This window comes from Ochotona curzoniae, unplaced genomic scaffold, assembly GCF_017591425.1.
Source record: "Ochotona curzoniae isolate NIBS_2020 unplaced genomic scaffold, NIBS_Ocur_1.0 contig_3622, whole genome shotgun sequence".
Classification (NCBI taxonomy): domain Eukaryota; kingdom Metazoa; phylum Chordata; class Mammalia; order Lagomorpha; family Ochotonidae; genus Ochotona; species Ochotona curzoniae.
Window position 1 is genome coordinate 8,631,282 of NW_024465926.1, and position 13,147 is coordinate 8,644,428.

The following is a 13,147-nucleotide window of genomic DNA, read 5'->3' on the forward strand; positions in this document are numbered from 1 at the left end:
TGCGCATGCGCACACGCCGCCCGGCCGGCCCAGTCCCCGCCGCCGCCTCTGTTCTATGGTGTTTCCCTAGAGGATCGCCGGGGTGGGGGCCGCGGCTGTCGGCGCTCCTGCTTCGGCTGCCTTGGCTGCGGGCTTGCGGGTTGGCCGGCCCCGACCGGCAGCGACATGGAGGAATTCGATTCCGAAGATTTCTCCACCTCGGAGGAGGACGAGGACTACGTGCCGTCGGGTGAGCGATTCTGTCGGAGGCGCCGGGCCAGTGGCCCCGCCCCGCGCGTCACGTGGGGCTCCGGGGGTGTCGCGGTGTGCGCGGGGGCCACGTCCTGAGCTGCAGGGCCCTCGGGCGAGCGCGGGAACCGGGCAGCTGGCGGCCAGCCGGCCCCCGGGGACAGCAGCTGCCAGACAGACGTCGATGGGCACCAGCACGTCGGAGCTCGTGGTGCCACGACGGCTCTGGGGGTCAGGAGCGCGCGGGAGGGCCGCCTCCCGGTTGCTTCAGAAGGACCCCTCCTTTTTGATGGGGAGGGGGCCGCTGTCACGAATCAAACGGGGACACACAAAGCTGCCCCTTCCGCTCGCTCGGTTTACCCGGACTGAGCGGACTCGTGCCAAGTGTCCATGCAGATGTAGCCACTCCGCGAGGTTCACCCCAAGAGTCGTGGCAGCTGCTCCCCTAAGCCTGTGGGTTATGTTGGGGAGGCGAGGGGGGGACATTCGCCTGACCCCACTCCCTCACGGGCTCCCCGTCACCTCCTTGACACTCCCCCCCCTCCTCAGGATGGTCATCGAAGACTAATTCTCTTTTTCATCAAATATCCAGCAGCACCTGCCTAGACGTATTCAAGTGTTTCTAAAAGATCTGTTTGGGAAACTCGCGTTTTCTTTCTTTCAAGTTAATTTGTGTGTGTGTGTTTTAAAGATTTATTTATTTTTATTGGAAAGTCAGATACACAGAGAGGGAGATCTTCCATCCACTGGTTCACTCCCCAAGTGGCGGCAAGCGCCGGAGCTGAGCTGGTCTGAAGCCAGCAGCTAAGCGGCTGCAGCACCAGAGCTGCCCAGTCCTAAGCCGGGAGCCCGCAGAGCTAGGCCCTCCTTATTGTTTTTATTTTCCAAGCTGCGGTTTAGTAGGTAGTGCATTAACCCCTCCGGTTCTCTCCTTCCTGTTCCCCGCCACCATCCTTGCCCCTCACATTATCACAGTAGCATAGTCCTTTGGTAACAGTTACAACTTTTAACTTGCACTTTGCAGTCCAGCTCAGGTCTCCAGCCTGCTATTGGTAGACCTTTGTCTTTTTGTAGACCCCATTGAGTGTTCAGTTATTTTAATGATAATACGAGTTCTTATCTGAATTGGGTGGCTCACCTATTACTTCCCCTGCACTCCTTTGGGTGTTAATTGTCACCTTTCTGGATCCCGTGTGTTCTACCAGTTTAACTCTTGTCTCAGTCATCTGCCAGAATATTTCAGTAAATTGGGCTTTCAGTATGATCATCTGAAATCTTTGTGTTCTGTCCTGCTCCTTGACTGTTTGAATGTCTTTTTGTTTCTTTTTAAGATTTGTTTGAAATTCACTTTCATTTGCTGTGTCAATCCCTTCGGATTGTTCAGTTCTGACTGTTGTGGGTTGTGGCCACTTGGGGAGTAAACCTGCGGATGGATGATCTTTGTTTCTTCTCTCTAAATCTGCCTTTCCAATAAAAACTAATAAATCTTTAAAAAAAATGAGGTTGCTGGACTGAAGGGTAAATACATATTGTACTTCTATTAGATGCGGCTGCGGCATGCTGGATCGAGGTGCTGCATGTGAAGGTGGTATCCTATGTGGACACTGATTCATGGCCCACCTGCTCTGCTTCCAATCCAGCTCCCTGCCACTGGCCTGGGAAAGTCGGTGGACACTGGTCCACGTACTTGGGCCCCTGCCACCGTCTGGGAGTTTTGAGAGAAGCTCCTGGCTTAGGCCTGGCCCAGTGCAGCTGTCACAGCCATTGGGATAGTGAACCAGTGGATAAAGATTTCCTTTCTGTGTCTCACCCTTTCTCTCTTAACTCTTGACTTTCCAATAAATAAGTACATGTTTTTAAAGCTTTATTTATTTTTATTGGAAAGACAGATATACAGAGAGGAAGGTCTTCCATCCATTGATTAACTCCACAGGTTTCTGCAGTGGCTGGAGCTGCACTGATCTGAAGCCAGGAACTTCTTTCTGGTCTTCCACATGGACACAGGGTCCCAAGGCTTTGGACCATCCTCAACTGCTTTCCCAGGCCACAAGCAGGGAGCTGGATGGAAAGCAGGGCTGCCTGAATTAGAATTGGCACCCATATGGGATCCTGGCATGTGCAAGGCAAGAATTTAGCTGCTAGGCTACCATGCCAGGCCCCTAATTTTTTTTAAGAGAGAACGAACAGCAGAGAGAAAGAGACCTTCAGTCCCCTTGGTTCACTCTCCAGATGACCACAACTACTGAAATTGTGCTGATCCTAAGTTAGGAACTAGGAGCTTCTTCTGGGTCTCCCACACGGGTGCTGGGCCCCAAGGCTTTGGGCCATCCTCAGCTGCTTTCCCAGGCCACAAGCAGGGAGCTGGATGGGAAATGGAGCTGGCAGAACTTGAACCAGCACCCATAATTTCTTGTTTGAGTTTTGTATTAGTAGGATTGGAATTTATATTCATCCATTGACTCGTATATTCAGCCAGTACTTCAGAAGTCAGACACTGTGAATCTGTCCTCAGGGAGTACTGAGCATAGCGGACTCTCGGGCAGTGAGCACGTGTGGATAAAGGAAGGGAAGGGAGACATGGCCTGCTTTGGTGGCCTAGGAAAGCAGAGCTCAAGAATGAGAGGAGGGGCACATACTAAGCTTTTTTATTTTAAAGATTGATTTATTTTTATTGGAACAGTAGATTTACAGAGAAGGAGAGACAAAGATTTTCCTTCCACTAGTTCACTCTCCAAGTAGCTGCAAGAGCTGGAGCTGAGCTAATTGGAAGCCAAGAGCCAGGAGCTTCTTCCAGATTTCCCAGGCAGGTGCAGGGTCCCAAGGCCTTGCACCACCCTTGAAGGCCTTCTCAGACCTCAAGCAGGGAGCTGGAAGGGAAGTGGTACAGCTGGTGCAGGAACCTGCCCCCATATGGGATCCCAGAGCTTGCAATGCAAGGATTTAGCCATTAGGCTATTGCGCTGGGCCCTAGGCTTTTTTCTTCATGAAAATGTCTCGTCCTGTTTTGGAAGCCTTTATTCCTGTCTGTGTAACCGTGCTGTTGTGTGATTTCAGGTGGAGAGTACAGCGAAGATGATGTAAATGAATTAGTGAAGGAGGATGAAGTGGATGGTGAAGAGCAGACACAGAAAACCAAAGGGAGAAAAAGGAACGCTGCCAGCGTGGCAGCCAGGTGAGCTGGCCCGAGCCCTGCGCTGGAGCTGGAGCTGCTGGCCTGCCCTCGGGGCTGCTGTCTGCTCTGGACACGGATTTCCTTGTTCGCAGGGTTTCCAGTGTCTTCCTGAGGGAAACCTTTGCTGATATTCTAGTACTAAATTCTTAGTCTGCTGAAACTTTAAAAGATTTTCAGCTTAATTCGAAAGAAAAAAAAAAGTATGTAATAGGTACATTGATGGAAGAAAAAAAAAAATCCTGCAAAAATATATACCCTTTCCTAGCCCTTGTGGCTTTGCCTTTGCGAGGCTGTGCTGCCAGAGGCACGCCCTGGGTGTGTGCAAGCACACGTGGCCAGAGCTGCACAGAGTGTGGAGAAGTGGGATTATAAGACAGTGAAGTTTGCTTATATATATGTCCTACTTTCTTTTTGATGAAACTGCATATGATGTTGCACTGTGCATATCGTTTCTTATTTCGGATCTTGGAGACGGTATCACGCTGTATATTCTTTCTCTCTCTCTCTCTCTCTTTTTTTTTTTTCCCCAAGGATTTTATTTTATTGAAAAGATCCTCCATCCTCTGGCTCGCTCCCTAAGTAGCCACAAGGACCAGAACTAAAGTGATCCGAAGCCAGGAGCCAGAAACATCCTCTAGGTTGCCCACATGAGTGCGGGGTTCCAAGGCGTTGGGCCATCCTCTGCTCCCATCCCAGGCTGCAAGGAGGGACCAGGCGGGGAGTGCAGCAGCTGAGACAGGAACCAGCGCACATGTGGGATGCTGCTGCATAAAAGGCGAGGGTTTAACTGCGCCGAGCTTTTGTGCGTCCCTACAGAGCTCGTTCTGAGGCGCTGCACAGCACTTAGGTCGCACCTAGGCTTTACGAGGCGCATGTTCTTTGTGTACGAATACTAGATCTTTTTGTTGTTGTTAAGATTTATTTATTTTTATTGCAAAGTCAGATGTACAGACAGGAGGAGAGACAGAGAGGAAGATCTTCTATCCAATGATTCACTCCCCAAGTGACCACAACGGCCGGTGCTATGCCAATCTGAAACCAGGAGCCAGGAACTTCCTCCAGGTCTCCCTCGTAGGTGTAGGATCCCAAGGCTCTGGGCCGTCCTCGACTGCTTTCCCAGGCCACAAGCAGGGAGCTGGTTAGGAAGTGGGGCTGTTGGGATATGAACCAGCGCCCACATGGGATCCTGGTGCGTTCAAGGCGAGGACTTTAGCTGCTAGGCCATCCTGCCGGACCCTCCAGCTTTCATTTCTTTACAAAGTTTGAAGAAACATTGAACTTTTTTGCCCTGAAAACTGCTGTATGAAATAGATTTGAGTCTCTTTTTAATAAAATTTTTTCTCCAAATGGAGTAGCCTTTTAAAAAGTAATACATGATTTGTCATATGTATGTTCTTAGAACACTATTTCTAGACTGAGTCATTCTGCCAGGTGATTTTGAATGTTGTCTTCATGCAAATAACTGATCCTGCCTGGAATTAGAGCACTCTTGATTCTGAAGGATTGAGGGAAAATGCGGACAGTAAGAGCCCAGTTCTCAGTGTGTTCCCTATCGATGTTGACTTCCTCCTGTGTTTCTCCTTTAAATGTGTATCCATAGTCCCCAGTCACAAATTTTTCTCAGATTTGCATGGTAGCATGTGAAATTGAGGACAGAGTAACTGCAGTTGCGTACATTGTCTTGTCTTTCCTTTGTCACTTCGCTGATTAGGAAGAGAAAACAAGGTGGTCTCTTGTTAGAGGAAGACGAAGAGGAAGATGGCAAGGCAGAATCTGGAGGAAGTAGCAGCGAGGAGGAAGAGGAGGCAGCGGACCAGGAGAAAGGAGCTGCTTCTGAGGCTGCCAGGAGGAAAAAGGAGGATGAGCTCTGGGCCAGCTTCCTCAGCGATGTGGGTTCCAAGCCCAAAGCACCCCCAAGCACGCAGGCACAGGTAAGAGTTCCTGAATGCCTGCCCTTCGGGAAGGCCTGCATTGTTTCAGTATTATTTGCAAGCTGACGGTTGCAGTGCTTTAGAAGGCAGGCTAAATGCCTTAGAAGGCTTCCCCTGTGCGGGAAGCGGCACCTTTCTGATAGGATGCATCCCAGTGAGTCTGTAAGGGCTTAGAGGTAAACAGAAAGGATGGCCGCCACCAGCGTAGTTAGAAGGCCCCGGTGCATCCTACTCGGTGACACTAATGGGCTTCTCGCTGTTTTCACAGAAAGGAGAGGAGACTGAACAGACCGGTTCAAGTAAATTGTCAGAAAAAGCAGAAGAGCTCGAGAAACCTAAAGAAATAGAAAAGGTTAAAATCACCAAAGTGTTTGATTTTGCCGGTGAAGAAGTGAGGTAAGACAACCTTCACAAACTTTGAAACTGTTACTTTTAGTTTGATTTTATTATTTGACAGGCACAGTGAAGGAGAGACAAAGATCTTCTTTCCTCTGTCTCATTCACCAGTTCCTGAAATAGCCACAGTTGGGCCAGGCTGAAACCAGGAGCTGGGAAGTCATTGGGGTCTCCCCACTGGGTGTCGGAGACCCAGGGTCCTGGACCATCTCCTGCTTTTCTGGGTTCATTTCCAGGGAGCTGGATCCAAAGTAGAACAAGGGCCTGGTGCAGTAACCAGGTGGCTAAGTCCTCACCTTATGGGCCAGATTTACAGAGAGAAGGAGAAAGATCTTCCATTTGCTGATTCACTCCCCAGGCGGCCAGTGTCCAGAGTTAAGCTGGTGTGAAGCCAGGAGCTGGGACCTTCCCCTGGTCTCCCACACGGCCGCAGGGTCCCAAGGCTTTGGGCCATCCTCAACTGCTTTCCCAGGCCACAAGCAGGGAGCTGGCTGGGAGTGGAGCAGCTGGGACACACGAGAGCCCGTATGAGATCCCAGTGCATGCAAGGTGAGGATTTAGCCACTGAGCAATTATGCTGGACCCAGACTTTTTCTGATCTTAAACTTATGTTTTGTGTGTAAATGCCACTGACGTTTCATCACGCAAAACACCTCTGCAAAGACGTTCCTGTGCTTTGAACCTGGCATTGTGGAGACCAAAGTCAGAGTGAAGGAGCACGGAGAAAACTAGCGTGCTGTTTGTAGGTTTCAGAATTTGGGGGCGACCTCTGGGGTCCGGTACGTTCTTGCTCCTACTGCCTTCAGAAGAGATGGGTTTTTTACAGAAACATCCAGTGAGGTTTTTTTTTTTTAAATTGCAAAATCAGATAATACAGAGAGGAGGAGAGACAGAGAGGAAGATCTTTCTCTCTGTGTCCTCTGTAAAATCTTTAACTGCTACGCTATCGCGTCAGGCCCAATTTCTGAAAAGTTTTAAAGCTCTGTTTCTCATGTTGTATCAGCACACTTTTGATACTGCATCCTACAAAGCTACCAAAACCACACAGTTTCCATTTGGGTTCTGCTACTCTCAGAACTCAGTAGTTCCCAGTGATGCCTGAGGGTGAAATACAGAGCACATTATTAATTCACATCAATGGATCTCAGAAGCGACTGCCATGAAAAAGGGAGTAACAATAGAGAATTCTCTCACTGCCTGGTCTAATTTGTCACCCACACTGGAGGACCAAGCGCTGCTGTCTTCTATTATCACTGCCAAGCTGAGCATGAGGGAATGATGCACAGCGCAAACTGAGGGATATTCCACAGCACTGCTGCTCTGGACGCTTAAAAGACCAAATGCAAGGCCTGGCAGGCATGGTGGCTGATGGCTAAGTCCTCTTGTTGTTAGAGCTGGGATCCTATATGGGTGCCAGTTTGAGTCCAACCTGCTCCACTTCCCTTCCAGCTCCCTTGTGGCCTGGGAAAGCATCAAGAATGAAAGCCTTAGGACCCTGCACCCGTGTGGGAGACCCAGAGGAAGCTCTGGCTTTACATTGCCTCAGCTCTGGCCATTGTGGGTGGCCACTTGGGCAGTGAGCCAGCAGTGAGAGAATTCTCTATTGTTACTCCCTTTTTCATGGCAGTCGCTTCTGAGATCCATTGATGTGAATTAATAATGTGCTCTGTATTTCACCCTCAGGCATCACTGGGAACTACTGAGTTCTGAGAGTAGCAGAACCCAAATGGAAACTGTGGTTTTGGTAGCTTTGTAGGATGCAGTATCAAAAGTGTGCTGATACAACATGAGAAACAGAGCTTTAAAACTTTTCAGAAATTGGGCCTGACGCGATAGCGTAGCAGTTAAAGTCCTTGCTTTGAATGCGCCAGGATTCCATATGGGCACCAGTTCTAATCCTGCTGGCGCAGCTCCCCATCCAGCTCCCTGCTTGTAGCCTGGGAATGTAGTCGGTGATGGTCCAAAGCTTCGGGACCCTACACCTGTGTGGGAGACCCAGAAGAAGCTCCTGGCTCCTGGCTTTGGATTGGCTCAGCTCTGGCTATTGTGGCCGCTTGGGGAGTGAATCGGTGGACAAAGAGCTTCTCTGTCTCTCCTTCTCTTTGTATATCTGATTTGCCAATAAAAATAAATAAATCTTTACATTAAAAAAAAACTCCTTTGCATGGGCTCAGCTCTGGTCATTGCTGCCATTTGGGTAGTGATCCAGTGGATGTAGGATCTTTCTCTCTGTGTCCTCTGTAAAATCTTCCTTTTCGATAAAGATAAATAAATCTTTAAAAACAAGCAAGCAAACCAAAAAACCTAATCTGTGGTACTACTGGTTGGGTGTTTGTTCAGGGACCTGCTATTTCCATTATTTGACAGTAGAGGGCAGCACCATCCTCTAGAAGGTTTGGGAGCAATCTGCATAAATTTCATGTGCTTAGATACAGTTTATGTTACACTTGGTCTTAGCCAAAAGGCCGAGAAGCAATACAAGTCAATCTGTTACTTATTTTAAAGGATCGCATATTATAGAGATCTATAATGTGATTAGAGACAAAGCTCCCCTTTCCTTGCGGAGAAAACAAAACCCTGTTCGTCCCTTGCCTTTGGACAGGCTTTTTTTGTGTAACCTAAATTATTAATATTTAAATTTAGATGTTATGAGGAACCTTCATGAGAGACTTAGATTCTTAATTTTGTGTGACAGCAGGTACAAATTTGGTGTGTGGATTTGAATGAAATGTGCTTTATATTTATGATGTCACCGTTTTGCCATTTTGGCTTTATGTCAAGTTCGGAACATTACTGCATCTTTAAGAAGTGCGGGCGTTAGTGCTGAATGGGAAGGATTTGTGAGTATAGCGTAAGGTCGTGTTAGTACAAAGCCAGTCTTCCTGTTCTTCCAACTGCATTTCACTTGTTAATTTTACAATTTTTGCTGGTTTGTTTGTTCTCCACACCCACACATTGAAAACATGAAGATCTTACTAACTCTGAGGAATGAAGATATATAACCTGCTGAGCCACTTAGCTCAGATTTTCCTAAGTGATTCATCTTTTGGAAAAGGCTGGTCATGGAAAATACCTATCCAAAGTCAGATGTTTCAGGAAGTTCTGAGTAAGTGAAAATGAAGTTAAAGTGGATTTTCTACTTGAGAGCACTTGAATTATCTCTCACTAATAACAGCTCTTTCCCAGACCTCAGGCTTGCCGCTTGTGTATTGGAGGTGGTCTAAGTACAGCTCTTCTCCAACAGGAAGGATTTTACCATCTCGGTTTCTTACTGCTGGTTTAAAGGTTTTCTAGACATCCTAGAAATGGAGGGTAGTATGTCAGTTACCGAAGTCCGTAAGAGAAATGTGAATAATACTGAGGTGAAGTTAGGGATGACCACAAGTCATGCTTTCTCCATGCTCCCTCCGATACGAACTCTGCCTTTCAAAGAATAAATAAAGATTTTTAAAAATTTAAGAAAATGTATTATTTTAAAACTTGACACTGCCCCTTGTGAGACTGGAGCTTCTGTTGTTGTGGTTTCTTTAAGGAGTTACGGGCCTGCTGTGCTTGCCTCCAGGGAGGTGAGCGTGAGGGTAGTGACAAAGGAGCTTGGGGCTGGGGCTGCTTGTTTATCATTGTTGTTGACCCAGGTTTGTTGAAAATATGACAGCAAATTAGAAAGGTTAAGAGGCTCCCTGTGGTGTCTGAAGTTGAGCCCAGCAGTAGGCTGAGTGATTGGCAGCTTGGAGAGAGTGCCAAAGTCCAGAAGCTTCCTTCAGCCTTTCCTTAGGTTCGGATCCCCTTGGACACTCAGCTGGCCCAAGGCTGAGATGTAGTTGTCTCTCCTGCTCTCTGCCTGTGGCTTGAGGAGTTGCCTCTCTGGAGCTGCTTCCCCACGTGCGTGACGGCCTGTGGTCCTGCTGCTTGCTGCAGATGATGGTCATCTCCCCGCGCACGTGCTGGCCGGCGTGGTGGTGGCTGCCCAGCCCATTAGTGCTTCCCAGTGATGGCCTGCCTTCTTCATGGTGTGAGGCCCATGTTGGTAGATCCTGAGTTTAAAAAGAAAAACCCCGATACCAACTTTAAATTTCTTTTAGACCTAGCCTTCCGAGGTTCCTGATGTTTCCATGTAAAATGAGCTTACCTAGGGTCCCAGCTGGCTGGCTTGTTGGCCATTCTGCATAGCTGCAAGTTTATAATGCCAGAGAAAACCAAAACCAGCCAATCATTACTTGTCTGTTTGCTTTTTAGTTTCAGAAAATTTGGCTTGGTATTTTCTGTTATGCTCTTCATCAACCTTGCACAGTTTTATCTCTATAAATGTATTTACCATTATTCAGTAGGGTTTGGATCTTGTTTTTTTACTCTTACTGAAATTTTGGAGTGTGGAGGAATCTAGAGATTGAGCTAAATGTGTGAGGATCAGATATTGGAAAGCCTTGATTTAGCCAAGGTTTAGTAGCTTATATCTGATTCTCTGAGTAATTCTGAGCCATTATAAGAACTTGAATGGGGAGTAACAGTAATTTTTTTAAGTCACCTTTCAACATTAACTTGGCAGTCTTTTCAAGTATAGAATCCTCTCCCAGCCCCCACTGTTTTTCTTTGGGAAAGCGAGGACAGCTGGGAAATGAGCTTGGATTCACTGCGCAGAGGCAGGCGGAGCCTGGGGGCTGGGGACTCCAGGTTTCCCAGTTGTGTGAGCCATCCCTGTGGCCTCTGTTAGCAGGAAGCTGCAGCTAAGGAGTGCTGCCCACATTTCGGCCTTCCCTGGACTTGAGACCCAAGCACTGACCTCAGTGAGGTGGCAGCATGCCCCCTGCTGACGGATGCCACACCTGGGGGCTTAGGGAGGGAGTGGCTCCATGGTGTGTGTGTTCATTTTAGGGCCACACATTTCTTGGAGACATTTGTAGTAAGCAGTGGTCGTAAAGCTTGACATCCAGAATTTATTAAAAACTTGGTACATATTCTCTAGCTGTCAGTTTGTCTCTTAGATTTTATTTCTGTATTCCGTTTGTAAACTTGGTGCCACATTTCTTGCCGCAGGGTTACTAAGGAAGTGGATGCTAAATCAAAAGAAGCCAAATCCTTCTTGAAGCAGAATGAGAGAGACCGGCCACAGGCGAACGCCCCGTCCACGGCGCTGTCCCTCCCTGCTGGCTCGGGGTGAGTACCAGTCAGTCCCACGGGCTGGCTGTCAGTCCCAAGGCTCTGAGTGTGTGAGAAGAGCTGTGTCCTTGCAAGGATCAGCATTCCAGAAAGCAGGGTACACTGCTGAAATGTTTAGCAAGGCGAAGATGTAAAGGAAAAGCAGTTATAGATATCGCATTTGATTTCAGTCCCAAAGAAGTGGTGATTTATAGCATGCACCAGAGTTGAACATGGAAACATTACACATCAGAATATAAATGAAAATAGCACTAATAGTTCACCAGGACTTTTAAAATTTTAAATATTTATTTTTATTGGAAAGGCAGATATACAAAGAGAAAGATCTTCCAGCTGCTGGCATATTCCTGAAGTGACCACAATGGCCAGAGCTAAGCTGATCTGAAACTAGGACAGTCCTAAGGCTTTGGGCTGTCCTCAACTGCTTTCCCAGGCCACAAGCAGGGAGCTGGATGGGAAGCAGAGCTGCCGGGATTAGAGCTGGTACCCATATGGGTGAGGACTTTAGGCGCTAGGCCACCGAGCTGGGCCCTCCTTTTTTTTTTTTTTTTTTTTTTCTTTTGGGGAAACTCCACAAAAAACAGGTGGTGCCCTCAAATTAGGATCCCATCAGGGAAAACTCGCAAAGTGATAGAAAGCCGCAGTGATGGCATGGCACTCCTAGGACTACTGCTGGTGGACTCCACGGCAGCCAGAGGCCTGAGGGCGGGAGGGAGCAGGTGGTGGCAGTGGAAGCCAAGCTTCTGTGGAATGAGCTTCAGCAGCTGAGTCGAGCAGTGGACCTTCCCAAGGGAATAAAATACTCAGATTCCCTCTCTCCCTCCCTTCCTCCCCACCCGGCTCCCTCCCTCTAAGCTCTTCAGTATACTCTACTCACCACAGAATTGTTAAGGAAGAAATTATCTGTCTTTATTAAAAGTAAGGAAGGCCGTTGCAGTGGTTGCCAAGCCGTCTCTAGTTGGGGGAAGTCTCAACTCCAAAGATAGCTGGTTAGCTGTGGCAAAACTAGGGGTGGGTGTTGGGGGAAATCCATGAATGGAAAATTACTAAGGGTGGCAAAAAGGGAGATTGTTGGCAAACCTGCTTGTCAGGTTTCTTGCTGAAGGCAGGCTAGGGGTGGTGAGACATCAAGGGAGAGAGGATTCTCTGAACTGGTTCAGAAGAGTTCTGGTGAAAGACCTGTGCGGGCCCAGCAGGGACGGAGCTCTGGGTGGAGGCCCAGCCAGGAGGAGGAGGCATACAGGGTCAAGGAGAGTCTGTTGGGCTGTGCGTCCAGGGAAGCTCCTGGGACAGTCGGGATCTGCAGTTAGGACCTCTTCCCGGGAGCTCTTCAACTGAAGCATTTCCACAAGATTAATGAACTGCTGACTTCCTTACAAAGGGGGAAACATGGAATTTGACAGAACCACTTTCTTTGAAAGCCATGTTAGAGCGTTAACAGATTTGCAAAGTGGCAGAGTGCCCAAGTCCTCACAGTTGTATATGAGAGTGGGGGAGCGTTTAATTATGATATGGTATGCCTGGAATTTCTGAATAAACCCAGAAAGGCCTTGAAGGTCAGTGTGTTTTTTTTTTTCTGGTGTGCCTCTCCCAAAGCTTTTACAGTCCTAATTATTCTTAGGAAGAGATAAGGACAAGAGAACTGGCTGCAGACTCCACGTTCAAGGCCCACAAAGTCTTCCAGGGAAGAAAATAGAGGGATAATCTATATTTTTAAAAAGTTATTTCTGTAGGAAGCAACTTCAGTTTAGAAATTGTTAGCAGGAACGTTTTATTTGTTTATTTTCCTTTTCTCTAAACAGATTTAAGCAATACAGGAAAACCAGAATAAGAGTAAAACATCCTGTTCACGTCTTTTGCTAACAAGAACAGATTCAGAGGAGCAAATATTTGTAACTGAAAATGCATTTCCTCCCCATGTTTAAAATAGCACACTGCTTAGACTATAAAAAGCCAAAGTTTATGCTTTAGGACTGGAGTAAACCCACTTTTAATTAGCCATCTCTCTGGTAGTGGACGACCAGTGCTTACTTAGCTTAGGGTTCCAGGGTCCTGTGCCGTTCCGAGCGCTCACTGCCCCTCCCCCAAGTTTCACTGTGAACACAGTTGCTTGCTTCCAGCTTCTGACCAGTATTAACTGAAATCTTGCTGGCCAGGATTCAATCCTGAGTTTGTTACTTTTTTTTTTAAGACTTATTTATTTACTTTAAATGCAGAGCTAGAGAGGAGAGAAAGAGCAGCTTCTTTCCAGGTGTCCCGCGTG

The 13,147-nt window shown here is 47.6% G+C and overlaps 1 protein-coding gene across 3 annotated transcripts in view; it reads left to right on the forward strand.

Annotated features, from left to right (window-relative positions):
* The window catches only part of CFDP1 (craniofacial development protein 1), an 84,682-nt gene continuing 71,535 nt past the window's right edge, over nucleotides 1–13,147 (forward strand). The window contains exons 1-5 of one of the 3 annotated variants that reach the window (XM_040982359.1): nucleotides 1–229; nucleotides 3,283–3,400; nucleotides 5,112–5,331; nucleotides 5,600–5,727; nucleotides 10,762–10,881. In XM_040982359.1, coding sequence (XP_040838293.1) covers nucleotides 166–229; nucleotides 3,283–3,400; nucleotides 5,112–5,331; nucleotides 5,600–5,727; nucleotides 10,762–10,881 — 650 coding nt within the window. In that variant the 5' untranslated portion in view covers nucleotides 1–165. The remainder of the gene's footprint in view (nucleotides 230–3,282; nucleotides 3,401–5,111; nucleotides 5,332–5,599; nucleotides 5,728–10,761; nucleotides 10,882–13,147) is intronic. The other 2 variants (XM_040982357.1, XM_040982360.1) reach the window with 2 other exon arrangements.